The following is a 25,052-nucleotide window of genomic DNA, read 5'->3' as shown; positions in this document are numbered from 1 at the left end:
TGATTTTAAGTTGTGTTGGGGTGAGAGTAATGTTTAAAAAATTTAATATTATGAAATTACATAATCCATGAGCACTTGATTAGACATCATTTTTCAAAATATCGTATCGTAACAATATGATAAGACTGGTGTAAAGATGTTAATATTGGGGTAGATGATTGCATTTTCAAGCTTTGAGGTCACTTGTATTCATTAATTTTTATTTTAAATTTGTACTATCAATTTTAAATAGCTCCAGGATTCATTTTAATTTGAGTTGTTGTCAGTTTTTTTAAGTCAGATTACTGAATATTTTCAAAACGTTAGACACCTTATACTGGTTACTACCGGCACATTTCAACGAAAAAAAAAAAAATAATAAAAATTTGGTATTTAAACTTTTGGAGTAATTGAAGATAATTGTCTTCAACAAACTTGATTGTTTTCTATTGTGGTAAATACAAAAATTATCAAAACTTCCAGATGGAGTGTTAATTTGTTTTATTTTATCATCTCAACAATCAAAATTTTAAAAGTTTTCAAAAACATTGGGATGGCTTCTAATATTTAGTGAAGGTGCTTTACAAGAAAAATATGAAACTGTATATATATACAATATATTGTAATGTATACAAATTATCCATTAGGTAAAAACACGTCTGAAATAATATATTTCATAAACTTAATTTAAATATAAAAAAATTAATATGTTTTTAATAAAATTAGTTATTGTTTGTTTGTTTGTTTTTATTCAAGGGTTATAGAACTATATAACATCAGCATCTGCGCTATCCTTTTATTGTCTGACTATGTGACTTGCCGGTTTTCATTTGTACCTTTTTAGTACTGGTGGTTTCTGTTCTGTGCGTCTCCGGTAGCCCGGAAGATGGGCCCTGATGCCAGCTTACGAGGAACAGGGAGAACCAGTCTGTCGGTCCCAAAACCTTCCCAACCCATTTCCACTTATCTTCACGGACGCCCATGTATTTCTTAATCTCTTCCGTCAGAGATACGGCCCGCAATCACCTGCAGGCTATTTAGACTGTACGGAAGAGTCGGCATTCCTGTAACCAGGGTAGCCTATGGTTTTCAGTCTAGGTGTATACTCCCGTACACATCCTCAGGAAAAGGGGGTATTCTGGGAATCGAACCCAGTATCTTCCGCTTTCGAGCGAACGTGTTACCCTTTACACCATCCAGCCCTTTCCCCTAAATTAGTTATTGTTTGTTTGTTTGTTTTTATTCAAGGGTTATAGAATTATATAACATCAGCATCTGCGCTATCCTTCTTGTCCATACTATATATCTTTTCATTTTAATAATAAACTTTTAATTTTGGCTTCAACATTGCATCTCCAACAGCCCGAAAATAAGTCCTGATGCCAGCTTACGAGGAACAGGGGGTTAAAAATAACCAAACCTTCCCAACCTATCTCCACTTGTCTTCATCAACGCTGTAATTGTATTTCTTAATCCCTCCAAGCAGAGATAAAGCTTACAATAAATTAGTTATTTTTTTTTTAATTTACAACAATTTATTAAAAATTAACCTTATAATGCCAAAGTAACTTCTATATACAACAATTATTGAATTGGTCTCTTGGCCCAGTTGGTTAAGGCATCGTGCTAATAAACAAGCAACTTCCTTGTGAAACGCGAGGATCGGCGGTTCGATCCCGCCAGAGACCATTATTTTTGTAATAATTTTCATCAATAAAACAAATTATTTTTTTTATAAAATATATCCATAAGTATTTGATTTAGGAATAAAAGTCATTAAATCATAAAGTAAATCATTAATTCGTAATTTTTTTTTAATTTAGTTTTGTTCCAGATTTTTTTTTCTAAGCAGTAGGTTCGTTTGTTACAATCGGTGATGGTGCTGAGGTTTCTTGATGGCTTGTAACTTCCTTTTCCTCTGACTCACTCAAAAAATTGTTTGCATGAACGGGAGGCTGCCACTTGTGGGACTGCCATGCTGGAACATTTGATTCCCACATTAAGTTAATTTCTTCGAGTGTCTTGCCCTTTGTTTCTGGGAACATTAAAAAGACGTGGATCGACATGCAGATACACATTACACCAAAAATAATGTATGTTTTCCAAGTGATGTTCTTAAAAGCTGAAGGAACAAACATGGCAAGTGCAAAATTAAAAATCCAGTTTGCAGAAGCACAGACACCATTTCCAAGAGCGCGTTGAGACGTAGGAAAAATTTCCGAGACATAGATCCAAATTCCTGGACCCCAGGTAGGCGCAAAGGTAGCGACAAAGAGATACGAACACGCAATGATACCTTTTGAGGCAGAGCCATCGTTGACGACAAGTCGAATCAAGTCATTACCATCATAATTATTAATAGGCGTGCCGTATACTGACATTAACCCTGCAACGGCAAACAACCAGCCCATCATTAGAATACTTCCAGCAATGAGCAAAGGTCGGCGGCCCCAGGTGTCAATGAACAAAAGAGCGGGCACTGTCATAACCACGTTGATAATATATTGAATCGAAGATGAGACAAGATTAGCATTTCCGCTGTAGCCGGCCATCTCAAACAAAATAACAATATAATACATCATGACGTTGATACCTGTCATTTGTTGCCAAACTTGTGCAGAAATGCCCACCATGGTGCGGTTCAAGTTTCCTTTGCGAAACAAATCAAAAACAGTTAAATGGCTGTACTGGCGTTGAATTTCAATTTCTTCGCGGATATCTTCAATTTCAGTTTGAACTACTGGACTCTGGTCATTTCCCTTTGCTTGAACATGTGCGATAATATCGATTGCCTCTTCCCATCTATCCTTTGATGCAAGCCAACGGGGTGATTCGGGCAAAACATACGTTCCAAGAAGAAGTATAAACCCAGGGACCATTTGAATACCCCACGCAGTTCTAAATGAAGCAGGACCTTTGATGAACGAGCAACCATAGCCAATGTAGAACATAATCATAATACCCCATGTGACAGACCATTGGAAGCATCCCACTAGTCTTCCACGAATGTTTTTAGGAGAAAGTTCAGCAACATAAACAGGAATCTGGGAAGAGGCAAACCCAATACCAACCCCGGCAATAGTACGTCCAGCAATTAGCTGGCCTTTGTTTTGAGACGAACACTGAATTGCGGCGCCGATCATCCATATACAAGAAGACATTCGGATCACCAGCCGGCGACCCAGACGGTCTGAGACAGGACCAACAAATAAGGAACCGAGGAAAGAGCCTCCGGCCATTGAGGCTGTGATACCACCTTGAGTCACACTGTTGGGATACCCAAAGTAACGTCGGTACTCTTCCTGGCCAACAAAAGCAGAGACAGAGGAAATATCAAAACCAAATAGCATACCACCTACCGTGGCAATGAGAGCCATTAGGTAAGGGTTGTAGACCTTAAACATTTTTCAAGATAGAATTTGTTACAAAAGATGAAAAAAAAAATAAGATGGGCAGTTTGAACAAAAGGATTTTATAATAATAAAAAAAAAAAGAAAAAAAACCCATTAGAAAAACTTGGTGAAATTCTTGGAGTTTTTATATTCATTTGAAAATATGAATCAATCATGTGGACCTGTATAACTGTGAAATTGAACAATGATGAGGGGGTTCGAAGTAAAAAAAAAAACAGAAAAAGAAAGAGAGAGGGGTTGAATATGAAGCTGTTTTTATTAGTAAAATTATCTTGAGATAAAACTTAATTACCCACACCAGCCCTTGTTTTCGCTCGTTCTGCCTTAGAAAATAATGCAAAGTTGGACAGGCCGGGTGTACTGCAAATTTTGTCTCTAAAAAAATCTATTTTTTTTTTGAAGCGAACCTTGATTGCTCTAAAGTCTATTTGTTTTGAAGGAACATTATTATTAGTTTCAATGAATATCTTCCCCCCTATTTTTAAGCTATGCACATCATTAATGCTTTGTTGAAATAATAAATTCGGTAGTATATAGCATAAATTAAGTGATAAACTTTTGTTGGATTTATAAATTATACCAGTGTTGCAAAAAATAGAACATGAATTGTTAGGAAAAAAAAAAACCCTGAAGAACAGAAAATAATAGTGGGGAGAACCTGACTAAACGGACAGGAAAATAATGAAGTGAATTTCAGATTTTAAGTAAAATATGAGGGGGATCAATGAAAGAAAGATGAATCAATATACTTTCTAACTGAAACATCTATATATTTTAACATTTGTATGTATTTATTTTGTGGGGATGTTAATTAGATATAAGTAATAATAATGTCAAAGAACAGTGGATTTGTAAAAAAAAATGCCAACATAAAAAAGGAATGGAATTACTGATAAAAAAGTTGTAAAGTTCATGATTTGAAATTTAAGGGTCTTTCGCTAAATAAGGCTTTTAAAAAAGAACTCATGATTGACTTGAGATTAATAAATAGGAAAGTGATCCGCAAGGGGATTTGGTTGAATTTTTTTTTTATTTGCGAAAAATATAAATCCATAATTATGTATTTTTTTTTTTTTTTTTTGCATAGAAGCATTGTTTGATGTTATCCCCCAAGCGTAACCAACATTATTTTCTTCTAGAAAAACAACCGTTATTTTTTAAATATTAAGATTGTTTATCACAATTTGGGCTAGTTTCAATATGCAAACGGAGGGGTTTTATTTCATAAAGTATGATTATACTTAAAATGTTCTCTTTAAGAATTCAAATGATCAAAAAAAACACGCTCAACTCTAATATGCATTTTTTTTTAACGAGATTCTTTATTCTTTAATTTATTCTCACTTGTTTTAAAAATAATTACTTTTAAAAATACCATCATCCATGTGGTCAAAAGAACGGTTTTATGCACTTTTGAAGTTTTTAAATTAATGCTTTCATGACCTTTTTTAAAAAGAAAAAGGAATGACAGGCATATTTTTGACAGCAAAATCATTATTTCAAACTCCCCCCCCCAAAAAAAAAAAAAAAAAAAAAAAAAAAAAATTGAACTTAAAAATATGAAAAGAATAAGTTAGAGAATTTACTTGGTTAATAGTTAATAGTATGTCGGTTTTAGATGTTCTGAATTTTAAGAAAACTTTCGGTAAAATAAAAAAAAAAAGAAACTTTTTGTATGAGAGAAGATAATTGTCAATATCTCCACTAAATCCATTCATTCATTCAAAAAAAAAAAAAAAAAAAACTAAAGTCCAATTATTTTGATTACATTTACATGTTAAAGTTTTTCAATGTTAAGCCAATATTTTTAAATATAGGATAAAAAATTTCAAAGAAAAAAAAAAGAGTGTTTTGGTCTTTTAGTAGGTGAAAAAAATCGAGTATTGTTGAAAAATAATTACAAAGACAATTTCACTTAATCTAACTAGTTGAAAAAAAAAGTTGGTTTAAACATTCGGGGGTTTATTTTTGAAAAAAAAAAAGATAAAATGATAAAAAAAAATGAAAAGTTATAAAACAGAAAAAGATACAAGTTTACCAATATTAGTATACTTGCACTGTTATAATTCTATTTTTTTTTTTTTTACTAAAAGCCCCACTTTTTATTTGGTTCCAACAGTAAAAAAGCTTATCGATGATTCACTCACCCAGCTACTTAAAAAAATATCAACGGTTGCAGTCTGATTCATTTATAAGCCATTGAAAAAAAAAAAAAAAGCAATGAGGGGTTAACTGGTGCCGTTCATTTCTAAGAGTCGGTGATCGTCGGCATCCCCTCATTTTTTTTTTTTTTTTTTTTTTGGCCTTCCTCGATTGATCAAAGTTTTTTGGAATATAAAAAAAAAATTAAAAGACGAGATACAATAAACATTAAGCTATATAAAAAAACACTTTTCTAACAAAAAAACACGTAGAACAATCAATCTAAATAATCTAAAAAGTAACTAGTCGATTTTGCTTTCCTTGTTATTGACAAAGAACATGGACTTCCATTTGTTAGACTCGTCAAAATCGAAAAAGTTGTCAAAGTATCTAATTGTAGGATTGTTGTTGACAGGTACGGTGCTTTGAGTGGCACCATACTTATCTGTAGAGTCATCATCTTCATTATCAAGCAATTCAGTGGTAGCTGTAGTTTTGGGGAAAGGCTTGTCCAAAGCTGTGAAGGGAATGCCCTTAACACGAGAACGAATGTAAAGGAAACTCAAGCGAAGAACAAGCATGATTGCACCAAAAATGAGGCCACCTCCAGGAGCAACAGCAAAAGCACCGAAAGCACTCCAGTCATCAACGTAAAGACCATTCTGAAGAATAATGAGTTTGGCACCTTCCAAGGCAGAGTTATAGTAGATAGTACCAAAGATGAAGACTGAAAGGATACCACCAAGACCCGAAACAATAATTTCCCAACCAGAAATGAAGTACATTTTGCTCCAAAGTCCAAGCAACAAGGAAGGCACCACGGCAGCAGAAATCAAATCACTAATGAGGAAAATGGTCAAAATATTAGGAGCTCTTGTTGCAACCACAATGGAGGGAATCATGACAAGAACAACAAGGAAACGGACCCAGATAAGTTTGAGTCTGTTGCGGAAAACATCGTTTGAAATTGTTGAAACCATAGAAGATTCGAGAGAATCAAAAGTAGCGGTTGAAAGCATAACAATGAAAACAAGCACAAAGCCAACAACCCAAGCAGGAAGTTCGAGAAGAATGTAAAAGAAGGAGTAAGAGGCATCACTCTTATCAGGCAACAAAAGACCGGACCAGGAAGCAAGAAGACCAGTGACACCAGTTACAACCAAAAAGACCAGAATGATAAAAGTAGCAATAGAAGTACCAATCAACAAGTCTTTATCGGAGCGAGAAGCAAAGGTTCTAAGCCAAAATCCAGATAAGAAACAATCGTTAGTAGCAATAGCAATAGGGAAGATATAAATAAGCTGCCAACCGAGCTTAGAGGCGCCCAAAAGACCACTAGGCTTGATCACAGAGGTATCAATATGAACTTGGGTACCCATAGCGATACTGCAAATAATGAGTAGCAACAGTACCATGCCACCTTGGATATTGTCAGTGATGAAGGAAGTGTGGAAACCACCCCAACTGGTATAAATGGTAGTGATGATGGCTTCGACAATCATGACTGCAAGTGAGTTCATAGTAGTTAAGGATTCGATACAATATTGAATGGAAGTAAGCTCGGAGACAATGTAAAGGAAAATTGTAGCGATGGTGAAAAAGGAAAGGTAAAGGCCAGTGATAGGGCCATAACGTTCACGGGCCCATTCAGTTAAAACGAAACCGTGGGGGGTGGCACGACGAATTTTGGGACCGAGGAAAGCAAACATAAGGATGGGTAGGGCAGACGAAAGACCGTATACAAGTAAACCCTGGACACCAGCGATAGCAGCGATTTCAGGATAAGTGAATAAAATACCACAACCCATAGCTAGAAAAGAAAGAAAGAAAGAGAGAGGACAAGGCCGAAGCCGTTTTCCTTTAGTGTTAGGCAGATGAACGAGACCATAAACGGGCCATGTCCAGAGTTTTGTTATTGAAACAAAGTCAAAGGTAAGCAGAAAGATAAAAAGATATCAATTAAATACAAGGCATAAGTTAATTAAAATCAAATTAACAAAGCAATGTAAAAAAAAAAATAACAATATTACCCACAAGAATTGAAAAGCAATTACATGCAGGTAAAAAAAGAAAGAAAGAAAGAAAGAAAAAAGTCAAGCTTATAAACCTATGTGACCAACGATTCAAATAACAAAACCCTGAGAGACAACATGATAATGGAAAATCATATCATACATAGCCCGAGGGTAGTCAGATGAAGTTTAAGGAAGTGTCTTTTGGTACTGTTCTCACGCAAGTATTATCTTGATCGAGTGTAAACGGTATAATCTCAGCCACCCCACAAGTCATTATTATTTAAGGATATCCATCACAATGGAAACCTACAATAAAGGCGATGGGGAGCACCCGCTGTACCAAGTTACTATAGAACTACTTTCTTAAACCAGAGACGGCTGAACGACTCAAGAAAAAAAAAAAAAAAAGAAGGGAAATCCTTCTTTGGCGAATGTATGTGAAAAACAAAAAAAGAACAAGACGAAATTGCTGAGGTACAGAAAATATATATAAACAGACTAAACCATGACCAATAAACATCGAGTGTCGAGAAATGTTGCTAAGATTGAGAGACCAAAAGGTGTACTTCCATAACCAAAATATGTCCTACCACAAAAGAAAAAGAAAAAGAATAAAAACTGATTCAAATTTACATACCAGAAGCTACAAAGTTTAATGCTAATGGAAGAGCTTTTTGAGTTCCATTTCCAGACAAGAAGCCTGTTTTTTTGGTGAAATAATAGGATACTGCCAAACCCATGGCAAGCATTGCACCGTAAGTGAGATAAACAATGGCGTTGGCCGCCTGAAATGAAGGCATGCCCATATTGAAAGATATTAAAGGATGAAAAGAAGTTAATAATTAGATAGAAGATAAAGCAATGAAAAAAAAAAAAAAAAAAAGGGATTTTAATATATATAGAAAGAAAAAGAAAGAAGAAAAAAAAATTAAGAAAAAGAAGAAGAAAAAAATTTGCAGCTGCTGCCTTTTAACAAAAAAAAAAAAAAAAATTAAAATAGAATTGGGAATAGACAAAATAGGGACTGCTGCAGCGGGTTTTGGTGTGTTAAAAAAATAAAAAAAATAAAAAAAAAGAAAAGTTTAGTGGTGGTGAAATAGAAAAATGCAAAATTTCTTTCATATTAAAATGGTGGGTGGTTCGGAGGCCATACGAAGCAACTCCATTAGGGGGGAAATTATTATAATTAAATTAATTAAATTAATTAAATTAATTAAATATTTAAAATAAAATAAACTTGTGATGGTTCACAAACCAGTAAATATTAAATATAAATACGTCACTCTTTCACGTGACTTAAATAGCCGATGATTTGTTCTTTTTGGATTTTAGGAATTTCACAATTACATACACACACACAAAAAAAAAATACCCTTTAGAAACAACCTGCCAGGTAAAGTAAAAAAAAAAAAAAAATTAACCATAAAAAACCTGTTAATTTCACAGCCAAAGGGAATTGCAGGGTTTTTATTTTTTTTTATTTTATTTTTTTTATTTTATTTTTCAATATATAAACTATATCCATTTTTATAAGATTCTCTCTATTTGATATATTTCTTGGTTGAAAAATATTAATCTCTTTTAAGGTCAATTATATCTGCATTAATATCATAATTATGACCTTTCCTACGCCAGGGCGCAAATCGCTAGACGGCGACAACAGCTTTTGGCCTTCAAAAAGCAAAGAACTTCCCCTGTATAAAGATAAACCATATAGTGCCGAGTATTCAAGCTCTCCTAAAGTTGTTCGCAGACGCAAACTAATTGCATTGATCATTGCATTTTTTTGCTTCTTTTATTACGTCTTCCTTTTTGGCAGAGCACAAAACCCCAACAATACTCGTGGCTCTAAAAAGGATGAAGATAATGGATTCTTCTCCTCTTTCTTTTCAGTCAAACCTTCTATTTCTTGGGAAAAACGCCGTGATGAAGTCCGTGATGCATTCAAAATCTCATGGGCAGGATACGAGAAATACGCATGGGGGAAAGACATTTACAAGCCTGTATCGCGTACTGGTATGAATATGGGACCTAAACCTCTTGGATGGATCATTGTTGATTCCCTAGACACTCTCAAAATTATGGGCCTCGATGATGAGCTTGAACGTGCTCGCAGTTGGGTCAAAAATGAACTGAATTATGACATGGATTATAACGTCAATACTTTTGAAACTACAATCCGTATGCTTGGTGGTCTCCTCTCCGCACACTACCTTACTGAAGATGACATCTATCTCGACAAGGCCACCGATCTGGCCAACCGCCTTATGGGTGCCTTTGATTCTCCTACAGGTATTCCTTATGCATCTGTTAACCTTCACTCACATGCTGGCATCAAATCACACACCGACATGGGCGCCAGCTCTACCGCTGAAGTTGCAACTCTCCAGCTTGAATTCAAATATCTTTCCAAACTTACCGGTGAAACTTTGTATTGGGAAAAAGTTGAAAATATTATGGCTGTTCTCGATAAAAACAAACCCAAGGGTGGGTTAGTCCCCATTTATGTGAACCCTGATACAGGCAAATACCAGGGACAACTCATTCGCTTAGGTTCCCGTGGCGATTCTTACTACGAATACCTTATTAAGCAATACCTACAAACAGATTCCAAAGAACAGATTTACAAGGAAATGTATGACGAGGCTGTTGAAGGTATCAAGAAATACATGGTTGCTCAATCTGTTCCAAATAAACTTACCTATATCGGTGAACTACCAGATGGCATTGGGGGGAACCTTTCTCCCAAGATGGATCACCTGGTTTGCTTTGTTGGTGGTATGCTTGGTATTGGTGCAACTGGTGGTCACAATATTGATACTGCTCGAAGAATGAAGTGGACCACCAATCAAGAAAATGATTTCCGCTTGGCCATGGAATTGACCCGTACTTGTTACGAGCTTTATAACAAGTCTCCTACTGGTCTTGCTCCTGAAATTGTTTATTTTAATGATGCTGCCGATAGTACAAAAGACTTTACTGTCAAGCGTCTTGATGGTCACAACCTGCAGCGCCCTGAAACTGTTGAGTCGCTGTTTATTCTTTGGAGATTAACTAAAAACCCTATTTACCGCCAGTGGGGGTGGGAAATTTTTGAGTCATTTAAGGAATTTGCTCTTATTCCAAACTCAGATGCCGGTTTTACATCACTCAATCATGTCAACAAAGAGTCTCCCACTTTCCGTGACAATATGGAGTCTTTCTGGCTCTCTGAAACTCTTAAATATCTTTATTTATTATTTGATGATGAACATGAGGAAGATTTAGCTTTGGATAAAATTGTTTTCAACACTGAAGCCCATCCATTCCCCATTTTCTCTATGGGTTCCATTTTCCAGACTGGCTGGACTCGTGATGGTACTATCAGTGAACCTGACATTAAGCCGGAAGGTGAGAAAGTTGAAACCAAGGTTATTCTTGAAAAGATTGTTAAAAAGGTATCAGATAGCCCTAAAAGTGTTGTTATCAGTAGTGCTGTCCCCAAACCGGCAGCTCCCACATCCTCCAAGTAAAGAAAGGGGGGAGGAAAAAATAAAATATATATAACGGATATAGGTTTAAAAGTATTATTATTATTAAATAAAAAAAATAAATGTTTTTATATAATGTTACAAAAGAAAGAGAAGAGACCAGCTCATCTCTAGAGTCAAAAAAATAAAAAAAAGTTGTTTACCAAGCTGGCTCACCAGGGAAAGGCTTCCACCAAATCCAGCGAGGGTTGGCTTCTGCTTCAGGCATAGCATCACGTTTTTTCCAAGCAGGCTCACCAGGGAAAGGTTTCCACCAGATCCAACGAGGAGCACGCTTTTCAATCCCAGTAGAGTCTGCGGAAGCAGTAGCAGTAGCCTCAGATTCAGCATCGGTATCTTCTGTGGAAATGGAGGAAGCATCCACAAGATACACAAAGTAGTGAGTTCCATTGGAGATTCCAATAGGGTAGAGATCTGAGGAAATGGAGATGATCTTGGTAACATCAACATCAGGAAGAGAGTTAGGAAGAGGACCATCAGTGGGGACAGTTGAAGAAGAAGTAGCTTCAGCAATGTCAGAAGCAGAAGAAGCAGAAGCAGAATACTCTGAAGGAGTAGGGGCTGCGGAAACAGCCATAGCAGCAGCAAGAGGAACAATGACAGTGGAAAATTTCATTTTTTTTTTTTTTTGTTTTACTTGATTAGTAGAAAAAGAGTGTAATGATCTGGAAGAGTTGGGTTACAAACGAGTGAATGATTATTACTTGATGAAGATAATAAGAAAAGAAAAAGAAGAAGAAGAGTGAAAAAATTTGAGGATTTCTTTTGATTTATATATATATATTTTTTTTTTTTTGGATTTAAAAATGATAACAGAATGGTTTCATGAAACACTTGATTGATAATTCTAAAATGAATGGGAGGGGGAAATAATAATAATAATAATAATAATTTTTTATTTCTACTTTTAGAATTGTGAAAAAAATTGATGACTTGGGGACCCTGACTTTAATATTTTAAATATTTTAAAATATATTAAATATTATTTTTTTATTTTTTATTTTTTTGTATATTAATTGCCTTTAGTACTGATCAGCCATAAATTATAAAACAGAGACAAAGCCATGATGGATACTTCATTTCATCCCTTTTTTTTTTAGAAAAAAAGGTAAAGTATTCTAAACATATCAATATTTATTTATTTTTGAAACAGTAAATCTAATTTATTTATTTATTATAATATTATAATATTATATAATTGTATATATAATTGTATATATAAATATATATATATATATATATATATATCTATCGACAAGAGTTGTGGCAGGATGGGCTTTGTTTAAGTCCTAAAAGGGTAATTTCCAAACTTACATTCTGTCAACATTAAAATTAAAAATAACTAATATAATTGATATAATTGATTATTATAAAACTTTTTATTTTATTTTAATTTTTTATTTTGGTTACTTCGCTAAAGAAAATTCAATAAGCTTCTTGTACCCGTCCACACTATCATAGAGCTCCTTGATGGGTACATACTCGTGATCCGAATGGGCCACGTGAATAGACCCAGAACCATACAAGAATCGCGTAAAATTGCCCTCTAGATACGGTACATCAGTGGCATAAGCCAACACAATACTCTCAAACCCAGGCACATCATACTCCAGTAGTTGCTCAGGAACAGAGTGTAACTCTTCAATCTCTAGGTTCTCATACTCAGCAGCAATTGACTTCACAATGTCAATGATCTTATTGGTATCCTTAGATGCACGAATCATAATGAAAGCTTCAGCCCTTTCAGGAATGACATTGCCTTTGAAAAAGAAGAAGAAGAAGAAAAAAGAAAGAAAAAAAATTAATATTGTTAGTCACACAATTTTGACACACTTTCAAGTAAACAAAAACTTACCAGCAACACCGCCCTTGATAATACCAACGTTAACAGTGGATTCTCCTAAAAGATCTGACTTGGGTAAGCTACTATGACGAAGCTTGTACAATGCATCAACCAGAGTATCAGTAGCATTAACGCCTAGTTCTGGATATCCCGAGTGTCTAAAGTAGAAGTTAGCACGGAAATCACAAACCTCCAATCTTCCATTTTAACTCACGCAGCTTTCCCACGGGCAACATAATTAAACATTACAATTCCCTTATGTCCAACACCTAATTTCATTTCTGTAGGCTCACCGAAAATCACAGTTTCCCATGAGTTGATGCCTAGATGCTTATTGGCAAACTGCATGCCTGGTCCTCCAATTTCTTCCTCGACAACAAATAGTAAACCTACATCAGAAGATTTTAAGTTTTTCTCCGTCAAAAGCTCTTCTAAAGCAATAATCATTGCAGCAACACAATTCTTATCGTCAACAGTTCCACGTCCATAAATCCGATCATCTACTACACTGTATCCAAAGTATGGAGGGACCGTGTCAATGTGGGATGTCAGCAGTACACGCGTGTTGCGTTCCTCCCCCTTGTATGCATACAGATTGGCCCGTTCGCGACCTGACTTTTCCGGGACTGGTTGCCATTCGACTGTGTACCCGAGGTTCTCTAGGTATGTTTTAAGATAAGACCCCACGCTTTTTTCTATGTACAGTAAATTTCATCTGTTAGATTCATACTTCATTTACAAAATAAATCAGTTGGATTATCACGTACCATCACCTGAGATGGATTCGATTTCAACAAGCTCTTTATGGAGACGGTAAAGCTCTTTGCGTGGACCGTTAAAATATGAGTCTAAAAAGAGACCGTGTCAGTTTAAGCTTTTACTTGGGTATACTAGCGAGAAAAATAAAAAAGTCCTCCCTCCCTTCAAAAAAAAAAAACTTCGTACCAGCGTCAAAGCTCATGATAATGATATTCTAAAAGATATGGGATTGTTTAAGAAAAAAACTTTTCGAAATAAGGTGTTTATTGTAGTGTTGGTCAGATATATTACAAGGACAAGAAGAGGCGGCTAATGGTGGTGGTGGTTATAAAAGAAGATTTGGAGGGTCTTTGAGCTTAGCGGGTGGACGACGTGGGGAAGGGATAGTGCCAATGCCAAACTACCGCTTCGGGGATTGCGCGGCGTATAGAATAAAGTTGCTTTTTATTTATTTATTTATTTTTTTTTTTGCGGGGTTACATGAAAAAAAGCCGCCATTATCAGACAAAAATATAAAAAAAATCTACAAAAAATAAAAAAAAAATATTTAGATGGTCCTTTTTATTTATTTATTTATTTATTTATTTTTTTTCAGAAACAAGAGTTAGTATCATTTTGAAAAGTTCAATAGGTTTTGAATAAAAATCATTAAAAGTCTATGGAAACTTTTTTTTTTTCTTTCAAATTGATGAACATTGAAAAAAATATAAGAAAAAAAATTAATTTTTATGGTAAATAAAGATTCTGTAAGCTTGAGCCTTTGAAAAAAGTGAAAAAGTGACTTAGTCACAACTTTTCAAATTGTGAAAATCTTCAAGTAAAACTCTACATATCAAAACAATTCAGTTCTAATAAAACCTTCAAACAAACTAATTTTTATATTGATAACTTTATGGCTTCAAAAATAGTTTTTTTTTTTTTTTTTTTTTTTTTTTTTTGAAATTATTCATCTATTTTAACCGATCAAATTAATTGCAAACTCAATTGAGGACTTGACCATTTTTAGTTTTTTATGTCATTAATTGCCCAGTGAAACAATTTACAAAAAAAAGACTATTTTTTTATTTCAATAAATATATAAAATAATCAAAATTAAAACAGATTTTTTTTTTCTTCTATTATAATAATTTTATTATAATAATTATTATTTATTTTTGGCAAATTTCAAAAAAACATGTTTTGTTACAAATAAAAGTACTCAATTCTTTAGTACCCCAAGATTAAGTCTAGTTCATATCCAAAAAAGGCAACTTCTAATGACTTTAAGTCTCTTTGTTTAAACAACGTTAAAATCTTGTTTTTTTTTTTTTTTTGATAATAATTTGCTAAAATCTCGATTTACTAATGATTCTCCAAAGAAAATTGAACCAACTTCTTATACCCATCCACACTATCATAAAGCTCTTTAATTGGAACATACTCATGATCAGAGTGTGCCACATGAATGCTTCCAGAACCATACAAAAACCGCTTAAAATTGCCATCAAGATTTGCAACATCAGTTACAAATGAAAGTGCTATTCCATCAAACCCTGGAACTTTGAAATCTAAAGACTGTTCAGGAACTGAATACACATTGGCAACCTCCAAATCAAACTCTGCAGCAATGGAGTTCACTATTTCCAAAATCTTTTCAATATTTTTAGCTACCCGAATAATGATAGTGGCTTTAGCATATTCAGGAATTACATTTCCTATTTTTATTTGAAAAAAAAAAAAAAAAAAAAAAAAAAATTGTCAAATTAAATTAATGCACAATTGTTTCAAGTTTCAATTGAATAACTTAACTTACCTGCAACTCCTCCATTAATAATCCCAACGTTAATTGTTGATTCCCCTAAAAGATCAGATCTAGGAAGTGGTGAATGTGTAAGCTTGTACAGAGCATCAATTAGCTTGCTAGTAGCGTTGATTCCTAGCTCTGGATATCCCGAATGCCTAAAACAAAAAAAAAAAAAAAAAAAAAAAAAAATAGAAAGAAAGTTAGCCTAGAATAAACCCATTCATTGCTCTTACTTACGCGGCTTTCCCATGTGCAACATAATCAAACATAACAACACCTTTATGTCCAATACCCAGCTTCATTTCAGTCGGTTCACCAAAAATAACGCTTTTCCAGGACTTGATATCCAAGTTTTTATTTGCAAATTGCATTCCTGGACCTCCTACTTCTTCTTCCACTACAAAGAGCAAACCCACATCCTCAGGGGTTACCCTTTTTTCAGCAAAAAGTTCTTCTAGTGCAACTATCATGGCAGCAACACAGTTTTTATCATCAACTGAACCTCGTCCATAAATCCGGTCACCCTCTACACGATATCCAAAGTACGGTGGCACTGTGTCAATATGAGAAGTCAGTAGCACCTGTGTATTGCGTTCGGTCCCCTTATATGCATATACATTAGCCCGCTCTCTATTGGTCTTTCCAGGAACTGGCTGCCATTCCACTGTATACCCGAGACCTTCCAAGTATGTTTTTAAATAGATTCCCACACTATTTTCTATTAACACGGAAGAAAGTTAAAAGTTTGTGTCATAAAAAGAAAAGAAATCAGATACGTACCATCGCCCGAGATGGACTCGATTTCGATAAGTTCTTTGTGAAGTCTGTATAGCTCCTTTCTTTGGCCGTTAAAGTATACGTCTAAATATATGTCAACAAATTTTTGTAAAAAAAAAAAATTTTTTTTTGTTTAAAAGGATCTACATACCAGCGTCAAAACTCATATTGCAATGCTTAGTTAGTAAAGATGTGTTTAGTTGGTTATTAGTGGTGAAATATTTCAACTATGTGTAGGTGGTAAAAAAAACTTCTTTGAAGGGAGACAAAAGGATCACAGCGAGTATAAATAAGTTTACAAATTTTGTTTGGGAAAATGAGATTCCCGTACTTTATCCGTTTGTTATCTGTCAACTTTACTTTCAAATAGGCACCTCGAAAGTTTGATTTGACTATCATAGCCTTTGGTAAACATTTTAATTAATTTGAAATCTAATCTTGTAAGATATCCTTATGTTTTATTACACTCATTGAAATTCTTCTATATTTTATATATAAACATTCTATTTGAGTTGGTTCCTTTTTCGATAGGTAGGACGACCCGAGTTCTTCGGTGATACACAGGATATGGCAGAGATCTATTCTTATCTTATCATTTTGACAGAAAAGGATTACGATGAACATCGAGCTTTAACTAAATATCTAACTTCATTTATAATACCAAATATCAAAAGATCTTGAAGCCTTACATGAATCGATTATTCCACCAGCAAACGAGTCTTTTTTTTTCCCCTATGACGGAGAACTTTATATTAGAAAAAAAAAAAAAAAAACAAAAAACAAAAAACAAAAAACAAAATTCTAAGTGAATAAATGGTAGGAAATTTCACGTGATATGATGTAACGAGAAAAGATAAAATGAAGAGAACGTGTCAATGAAAAAAAATCTATACAAAAGAGAAATTTATACAAAATTGGATTTCGGGGGGGAGGGCATTTGAAACTTTTATTGGAAAGAATGATATTTGAAAAAAAAAAAAAAAAAAAAAAAAAATATATTTTGAAATTTTAGTACAATCTAAATTATCAACCAATATAAATACCCTGGCCAACAATGTTCCAAATACCTCTTGCCTAACACTAGGTGCTGTATAACTATGATGTGTGTTTATTGGTTAAAATACATGGGTTGAAAAAAAAAGAAAAGAAAAAAAAAATATTTTTTTTTATGAATTGAACTAGACAATTAGTGTTTTTTCCAATGTTGGCCCAAAAAGGAAATTTAACAAAACTTTGAATAATTGATTGCTCTTAATTTTTTTTTTTTTTTTTGAAAAAAAATAAAAAAAAATAAATTAAAATAAAATAAGACCATGGTCAAGTTGACCAGGATAAAATTCTCAATTTATTTCAAAATTTCATCATTGCTTTATTTATCGTTACTATAGAAAAAAATTTTTTTGCAATAATAGCTATATATAGTATATAGTAAAAGTATCATAAATCCTCAATAGATTTTGAAAATATAATACCATTCAATATTTCAAGTAGTCTCCTTTATTAAAAATTAAACCATTTCAATACCAAGCAATATTTCAAGAATAAAAAATAATCATATCCCCTGAAAAAAAAAAAAAAACTTTTCTGATGGTACTTATGCCCTAAATTGTTGAAAAAAAAGAAAAGAGGTCAATTAATATTGTAACTTAAAAAAAAACACAAAAGTATCCCAGTCGCCAACGTTTGATCAATTGAAAAAGAACTATTCTTGATTTACCCTTATAATAGATTTCTTAAATATTTCAACAATTATAATTCAAATTTTGTTTTTTTTTATAAAAGATTAAAAAAATCCTTCATTTCAACTCTTTTTTTTTTTTTTTCATCACTCAAAGTTTTTCATAAAAAATTGAAATATATCCTCATCTTTCTCTCTCATTCTCTTTATTTTAAAATAATGAAATTCTCTGCTCTCATCCTCCCTGCTGCTCTTGCTACTGTTGCTCTTGCTCAAGAGTCTGCTACTGGCCCCTTACCTACTGAGCTTCCTGGTGCAAGTGTTGTTGACATCATTGAACTCGGCGCTGACGAGTATCCCATTGGAATTTCCAATGGTACTGACTACTATATTTACGTGGTCAACACTACTTCTTTGGCTGCCGAAAGTCTTGTATCTTCTGGTGAATCTATTGAGAAGCGCAGCCCTCGTTGGATCTGGTGGAAACCCTTCCCTGGTGAACCTGCTTGGAAGAAACGCTCAGCTCTTCCCAATGCTGAAGCTCTTGCTGAAGCTGAGGCCGAGGCTGAGGCCAATCCTCGTTGGATCTGGTGGAAGCCTTTTCCTGGTGAGCCTGCTTGGAAGAAGCGTGATGCAAATCCTGAAGCTGAAGCTGAAGCTGAAGCTGAAGCTGAAGCCAATCCTCGCTGGATTTGGTGGAAGCCTTTTCCCGGTGAGCCTGCTTGGTAAATCTATGCGTTTTTTTTTTTATTTTAATTTTTTTTATTTTTATTTTTTCACATGAGCTGGTCTCAATTTCATAAAAAAAAAATAGTTTACTTTATAATAAAAACTAAATTTCATTTATGATTAGATTGCATCTTTCCCCAAATAGGTTCAATACTTTGTAGTCTAATTTATTTAGTTGTTTCACTATTACTTGCACATGTTTAAAAGATTTAAGGTTGTTTTTCATTTCATTGTTAAAATATTTTAGTTTTATTATAACGGGTTTTCAACTATTGTTTTGCGGAATGCAGAATATTTGTTAATTTTTTATAAATTATGTGTTAACTTTAATAAATTTGATGAATACACAATAAAAAAAAAAGGTTTCAAGGTTAAGTTTAAAAAAATAATAATATTATTATATAATATATTATTATTGTTATTGTTATTGTTATTGATCAATTAGGAGTACATGTCTTCTATATAATAAGCAACTAAAAAAGAAAGAAAAAAAAATGAAATTTAAGGCCAGCTCAAATGTTCTTTTTCTCTAATATAAAAGTAATTACCAAGCAGGCTCACCAGGGAAAGGCTTCCACCAAATCCAGCGAGGATTGGCTTCAGCTTCAGGATTTGCATCACGCTTCTTCCAAGCAGGCTCACCAGGAAAAGGCTTCCACCAGATCCAACGAGGATTGGCCTCAGCCTCGGCCTCAGCTTCAGCAAGAGCTTCAGCATTGGGAAGAGCTGAGCGTTTCTTCCAAGCAGGTTCACCAGGGAAGGGTTTCCACCAAATCCAACGAGGAGAGCGCTTGGTCAAACTCTCAGTTGAAGAGTCAGTATCATTGGAATCAAGGGCCAAAGAAGTAGTGTTAACCACGTAGATGAAGTAGTTGGTACCGTTAGAAACACCAATTGGATACTCCTCAGAAGTCAATTCAATGATGTCAATGACATTGGCACCAGGAAGTTCAGTAGGAAGAGGACCAGTGGCAGACTCTTGAGCCAGGGCAACAGTAGCAAGAGCAGCAGGGAAAAGGAAAGTAGAAAGTTTCATTATTACTGGAATGGATAAGTTTAGGGTTTAATAAAGAAGTGAAAAGATTTGATTGATTTGATTTTTAATGAAGAAAGAAAGAAAAGAAAAGAATTTTTTTTTTTTTTGAAAAGAAACTATAAGGATATTTTCTTTATTTTATATTTGATTTTTTACAACCTAAAGTGTTTGAAAAAAAAAAAAAAAAAAAAGTTCATTTTGATTTATATGAAAGTACATTTGTTTTAAAACAGATTATTTGATAAACAAGTATCGGTAATAAAAATTGCACTTTTATTTTTTTTAAAAATAAAAAAAAAAAAGGCTGGAGAGTCCCTTTTGTTTTAAATTCAGCTCAAAACATTTTTAATTTTAATTTTTCAATTAATTTTTTTTTTTTTTTTTTTATTTTTTTTGGTAATAAAAAAAATAAAAGTAATAATATATGTGAGCCACGAGTCATTGCTTAATTTTTTTTTAATTATTTATACTTTAAAAGGTGTAGAATATATTTTATAAACAATTATTATTAGCTCAAGTGTTGGTGGAATTTATTTTGGAGGGGGGAGGTTTCAACCACTGCAATAATTGACTTTTTGTGTTAGCTAAACCAAGAAACGTGCGCATTTGTAAATTTCCTTTTTGGGACTTCATTGGAACCACCCTCACCACTCTAAATATTTCTTAGAAAATCTTGTTTAAAAAAATAAAATACTATAATAAAAAAAATAAAAAAATATCCTTGAAATCCTCATAAAAATTTTAAAACATTAGGCTGGTATACAAGTTATTGAATAGATTTATTTTTTTATTTTTTTTTATTTTTTTATTTTTTTATTTTTTTATTTTCCAATGCAAGCTTTGAGTTTATTTCTCATTCCAAAGATAAATTTGCTTTGCTCTCCATTAGAATTTTTTTTTTTTTTTTACCAATTAATTCTAGCAAAAGTTGTTTCAAAAATCAATAAATTCAATGTGTAAATTGAATAATTTTTATTTTTTATTTTTTTTCTAAATGATCTGATATTTTTTTTTTTTTTTTTTTTTTTTTTATCTTAATTTATTTGTTTTTAACTAAAATTACATATAGAAAGGTTTATTATATTATTGTTGTACAAGTCTTACAAAAAAATAAAAAATTAATAAAAGTCACCAAAAGCTCAAGTCCAGCTTAAACTTTTACCAGATTGCAGCACCTGGAAAGGGTCTCCACCATAACCAAGGTTTAAGCTCAATTTTCTCTTCTTCAGAAACCTTTCGTTTCCATTTAGATAAGATGGTTCTCACAAAAGATTGATGAGAACTATTGACAGTAGGTTCATCTCTTTTATTTTTCCAAGCTGGAGCCCCCTCCTTTACTTTGAAAAAACGAGTATCATTAACTTGAGTCCAGATAGAAATCCCAGAATCTATTCCAGAATTAGTGGTGTCTTGGCTGAAATTAGAAGTATCAATCAAGTAGATATAATAGTGTGTACCATTAGAAATTCCAAGAGGATAGTGATTACACGTGATGGGGAGAACTTCTGTTAAATTAATACCAGTAAGATATTTGGTATAAGGAAATTCACTTGGAAGATTTAACACAGGGGTTGGAGAAATTGTATTTGCAGTTGAAGAAGGGAAGAAAACTGTGCTTATAGTAGGGGCTGAACAAACAGCCATTTTAACAGAAAGTGCAAATAAAGAATCAGAAAACTTCATTTTTTTTTTTGGTTGATTTAGAATTGAATTAGAAGATGAGATGTTGGTTTTTTTTTTTTATTTTATTTTTTTATTCAAAGAAAATTACAAGAATTTATACTCTATAACAATTTGATTTCTGAATCTTGAATTGATTCAGAAATCATTATTTGAATGAAATTAATCTACAGTTGAAATTCAAATTGTTTGATGTATAAGCATTTGACCATTGAACATGAGATTTTTTTTTTTATCTCTTTCAAAAAGTGTAAAGAAAGAAAAGCATTTCAAGATGAATAACCTGAAAGAAGTCACAAGTTTATTTTTTTTAAAAAGACTGTAGAATGCTTTTTACACTTAAATTTTTTTATACTCAATCTAAGTTACTCATAATTTTAAAAAAAAAAAGTTTTACAAATGTTTTATTGCAAGTATTGTTTAAAAAAAAAATAAATAACAACTGGTTTTTAAGAAGCCTGTTTGAATTGTCTCTATTTCCACTTTTTGTAAACATCCATATTGGGAAAGTGCTTTTTGGTATTTTCCAAACTGTGATTATATTTTATTTTATTTTATTTTATATATTTTATTAATTTATTAATTAACCACGTTTATTTTTATGTTTTAGATTATTTTTTAAAAAAAAAAAAAAAAAAAAAACTAAACAACTTAACAGAACTCAAATGAACCCATTTATTTGCTTCTTCATCTGCTCGTTTTGATTTCTGACCAGCCATCTTTCTCATTGATATAATTATCAGTCACGTGCATTTGGAAAAAAAAATTTTTTTTAAATCTGTATGCTCAAAAAAAAAAAAAAAAAATTGCGAGTTTTTGTAATTTTAAATCTTAAAATTAATACATTTTTGAATCGCAAAATGTTTTCATTTCTTGAAGAGTGCTCTGAACCCATTGAAATAGAAACTCAAGATTTTACAGATTGCTCTCGTATTGACCTACTGCAACTATATGATGAAAACGAGTCTCAATTTATGCTTGCCTTATATACCATAAAGCTCTATTCAGAGGATAAAGCATTACCTACATCGTTCTATAATTCTCTGCTACACATCATCAGGTACAAAATCTTGGATTCGTCAAGCTATCTTACAGTAGAACTATACCATCATACCCTAAAGGATATTTACCGACGTGATTTGGAAAAACTATCTGATTGGATTGAAGACAATGTTATTAATGAGAATGTTAATAAGAGTGTTAAATCCGAAATTGAAGTAATGTTTAGTCTTCTTACTGATAGAATTGGATTGGTTAGAGCGTCATTAAAAAATAAAATATTACCACCGCCATTTAATAAAGAAAAATATAAGATAGAAGATTAAATTTAATTAGTAAGCTATTAATTATTTTGAAAAAAAAAAATTATATTATTGGCTATTTTAATCTTCAAGACCAGCTCGAAGACATTGATTAAAGTGTTTTTTTTTTTTTTTGAAATATTTTGGACCATGTGACTCAAATCAAATTTACCAAGCGGGCTCACCGGGGAAAGGCTTCCACCAGATCCAACGGGGGGCAGCCTCAGCTTCAGGCATAGCATCACGCTTTTTCCAAGCAGGCTCACCAGGGAAAGGTTTCCACCAGATCCATCTAGGAGCAGCTTCAGCTTCAGGATTAGCAAGAGCATCACGCTTTTTCCAAGCAGGCTCACCGGGGAAAGGTTTCCACCAGATCCAGCGAGGGGCAGCCTCAGCTTCAGCTTCTGCTTCAGGCATAGCATCACGTTTTTTCCAAGCAGGCTCACCAGGGAAAGGCTTCCACCAGATCCAGCGGGGAGAGGCTTCAGCTTCAGGAAGTGCATCACGCTTTTTCCAAGCAGGCTCACCAGGGAAGGGTTTCCACCAGATCCAACGAGGAGCACGCTTTTCAATCTCAGTAGAGTCTGCGGAAGCAGTAGCAGTAGCCTCAGATTCAGCATCGGTATCTTCTGTGGAAATGGAGGAAGCATCCACAAGATACACAAAGTAGTGAGTTCCATTGGAGATTCCAATAGGGTAGAGATCTGAGGAAATGGAGATGATCTTGGTAACATCAACATCAGGAAGAGAGTTAGGAAGAGGGCCATCAGTGGGGACAGTTGAAGAAGAAGTGGCTTCAGCAATGTCAGAAGAGGAAGCAGAAGCAGAGTACTCTGAAGGAGTAGGAGCTGCGGAAACAGCCATAGCAGCAGCAAGAGGAACAATGACAGTTGAAAATTTCATTTTTTATTTTTTTTTTTGTGATGAAAGTATTAATTAATCAAATATTAAAGATAGGAAGAGTGAAGTAATAATGATTGTTGATAATGAAAAGAAGAGAGAAGAAAAAAAAAAAAAAAAAAAAAAAAGAAGACAATAATGTTGAAATTGGTCTTTATTTATATTTTTTTTTTCAATTGTCCATAAGAATACTGGAGAAAAAAAAAAGATCTAATATTAGTAGCTAATAAAAGAAGTTATTTGATACCATATTTTGTTTTAAGCCATATTTTTTTTTAAAAATATTTTTACATGTTTTCAATCATTCTATGATGTGCTATTAGATCTTTTTTTTTTTAAAAAAAATAAACTTGAAAAGTTTTTGATATAGCGTTTTCCAGGATATGTTTCATGAAATTTTAGATATTTAATGAGGAAAAAATACTTGAAAAGGGAAGAATTTATTTTTTTATTTTTTTTTTATTTTTTTTCTGCAGCTTCCAGAATTGAGAGGCTAAAGCAAATTGTGTTTAAAAAAAAAAAGAAAGGCAGAACCGAGATTGAAAAAAAAAAGAACTCCCCGTATTGTGAATAATAAATTTTTTTTTTTCTACTTTAGAGATTAGATGAGGTAAAAAAAAAATTGATAAGCATGAAACTTGATATTGTCATTGATTAATTAATTAATTTTTTTTTATTTTATTTTATTTTTTTTCTAAATTAATCCCTGGACTACTTTTTTTTTTTTTTTTTTTTTTTTTTTCTTTATTATATTTTGTGGAGAGAGAGACCCAAATAAAAAAAAATAAAAAAAAAATGGCAACAAATGCAAGTTATTTTCTTTTAATTGCGTGCTAAGAGAGACTTGAACAGTTTTGAAATGTAATATAGCTTGAAACCAATTTGCTACGAGATGTGTCTGGTAAAATTCAGCCTTTTATTTTTCAACTATCAAGTTTTTTTTTTTTAGTTTATAAAAAGTACTTATATAATATATATATTGTTTTAAACTTATTCTTAAGAATAAGAATAAGTATTTTTTTTCATTTATTTAAAGCTTTTTTTTTTTTTGGTAAATTTTCATTTTTTGGATTTAAAATGAATTAACCTTATCATTTTAAGCTTCAATACAAGAGAATATTATGACAAGTCTAAAATGCCGGAAAAAAAAATGGCAAATCTACCATCATATTTAAAAGTTCAATTAAATAAAAAAAAAAGAGCAAAAAAAGAGCAAAAAAAATTAATTGAATACAACCTTTTAAAAGTCTGTAAACTTCCTAAAAAAAAAAAGTCATAACTCTTTCATTTTTCTTTTTCATGTAAGCAATTTTAAAGTCCAAAATTAATTTTTATTGATAAGTTTTTTAACAATAAACTTCGTTTATTGCCATTTATTGCGTCGTTTTTGGAGGGGAGTGATGCTTTTTTTCTTTTTTTTTTTTTTTTTTTTTAGGTCTTGGTAAAATGGCAATGGAAGTGTCCAATGATGTCCCAAAAAGGAAATT

General features: G+C 32.7%; 10 protein-coding genes across 10 annotated transcripts; 2 read left to right on the top strand and 8 right to left on the bottom strand.

Moving 5' to 3' along the window:
- Positions 1-1,823: 1,823 nt before the first annotated feature.
- Positions 1,824-3,383, bottom strand: SAPINGB_P000615 (uncharacterized protein; the record flags this gene model as incomplete). Its single annotated transcript, XM_031995338.1, has 1 exon — positions 1,824-3,383. The coding sequence occupies one exon, from the start codon at positions 3,381-3,383 to the stop codon at positions 1,824-1,826; it is 1,560 nt and encodes a 519-aa protein (XP_031851229.1).
- Positions 3,384-5,836: 2,453 nt separating this feature from the next.
- On the bottom strand, positions 5,837-8,355 carry SAPINGB_P000614 (uncharacterized protein; the record flags this gene model as incomplete). Its single annotated transcript, XM_031995337.1, has 2 exons — positions 5,837-7,344; positions 8,187-8,355. 2 exons carry the CDS (start codon positions 8,353-8,355, stop codon positions 5,837-5,839), a joined length of 1,677 nt encoding a protein of 558 aa, XP_031851228.1.
- Positions 8,356-9,165: 810 nt separating this feature from the next.
- On the top strand, positions 9,166-11,061 carry SAPINGB_P000613 (uncharacterized protein; the record flags this gene model as incomplete). The annotated part of the gene is made up of 1 exon (XM_031995336.1): positions 9,166-11,061. One exon carries the CDS (start codon positions 9,166-9,168, stop codon positions 11,059-11,061), a length of 1,896 nt encoding a protein of 631 aa, XP_031851227.1.
- Positions 11,062-11,218: 157 nt separating this feature from the next.
- SAPINGB_P000612 (uncharacterized protein) lies at positions 11,219-11,695 on the bottom strand (the record flags this gene model as incomplete). Its single annotated transcript, XM_031995335.1, has 1 exon — positions 11,219-11,695. The coding sequence occupies one exon, from the start codon at positions 11,693-11,695 to the stop codon at positions 11,219-11,221; it is 477 nt and encodes a 158-aa protein (XP_031851226.1).
- A 790-nt stretch (positions 11,696-12,485) lies between these two features.
- On the bottom strand, positions 12,486-13,883 carry SAPINGB_P000611 (uncharacterized protein; the record flags this gene model as incomplete). The annotated part of the gene is made up of 5 exons (XM_031995334.1): positions 12,486-12,838; positions 12,935-13,080; positions 13,137-13,617; positions 13,690-13,770; positions 13,868-13,883. 5 exons carry the CDS (start codon positions 13,881-13,883, stop codon positions 12,486-12,488), a joined length of 1,077 nt encoding a protein of 358 aa, XP_031851225.1.
- A 1,139-nt stretch (positions 13,884-15,022) lies between these two features.
- On the bottom strand, positions 15,023-16,408 carry SAPINGB_P000610 (uncharacterized protein; the record flags this gene model as incomplete). The annotated part of the gene is made up of 5 exons (XM_031995333.1): positions 15,023-15,375; positions 15,474-15,619; positions 15,702-16,182; positions 16,245-16,325; positions 16,393-16,408. The coding sequence occupies 5 exons, from the start codon at positions 16,406-16,408 to the stop codon at positions 15,023-15,025; spliced, it is 1,077 nt and encodes a 358-aa protein (XP_031851224.1).
- Positions 16,409-18,138: 1,730 nt separating this feature from the next.
- SAPINGB_P000609 (uncharacterized protein) lies at positions 18,139-18,648 on the top strand (the record flags this gene model as incomplete). The annotated part of the gene is made up of 1 exon (XM_031995332.1): positions 18,139-18,648. The coding sequence occupies one exon, from the start codon at positions 18,139-18,141 to the stop codon at positions 18,646-18,648; it is 510 nt and encodes a 169-aa protein (XP_031851223.1).
- A 544-nt stretch (positions 18,649-19,192) lies between these two features.
- SAPINGB_P000608 (uncharacterized protein) lies at positions 19,193-19,684 on the bottom strand (the record flags this gene model as incomplete). The annotated part of the gene is made up of 1 exon (XM_031995331.1): positions 19,193-19,684. The coding sequence occupies one exon, from the start codon at positions 19,682-19,684 to the stop codon at positions 19,193-19,195; it is 492 nt and encodes a 163-aa protein (XP_031851222.1).
- Positions 19,685-20,842: 1,158 nt separating this feature from the next.
- On the bottom strand, positions 20,843-21,367 carry SAPINGB_P000607 (uncharacterized protein; the record flags this gene model as incomplete). The annotated part of the gene is made up of 1 exon (XM_031995330.1): positions 20,843-21,367. The coding sequence occupies one exon, from the start codon at positions 21,365-21,367 to the stop codon at positions 20,843-20,845; it is 525 nt and encodes a 174-aa protein (XP_031851221.1).
- A 1,466-nt stretch (positions 21,368-22,833) lies between these two features.
- Positions 22,834-23,568, bottom strand: SAPINGB_P000606 (uncharacterized protein; the record flags this gene model as incomplete). Its single annotated transcript, XM_031995329.1, has 1 exon — positions 22,834-23,568. One exon carries the CDS (start codon positions 23,566-23,568, stop codon positions 22,834-22,836), a length of 735 nt encoding a protein of 244 aa, XP_031851220.1.
- Positions 23,569-25,052: the final 1,484 nt, after the last annotated feature.

Source organism: Magnusiomyces paraingens (assembly GCF_902498895.1).
Source record: "Magnusiomyces paraingens strain CBS 517.90 genome assembly, contig: contig1, whole genome shotgun sequence".
Classification (NCBI taxonomy): Eukaryota; Fungi; Ascomycota; class Dipodascomycetes; order Dipodascales; family Dipodascaceae; genus Magnusiomyces; species Magnusiomyces paraingens.
Note: the sequence above shows the minus strand (reverse complement) of the source record. Positions and strands in the feature narration are given on the sequence as shown.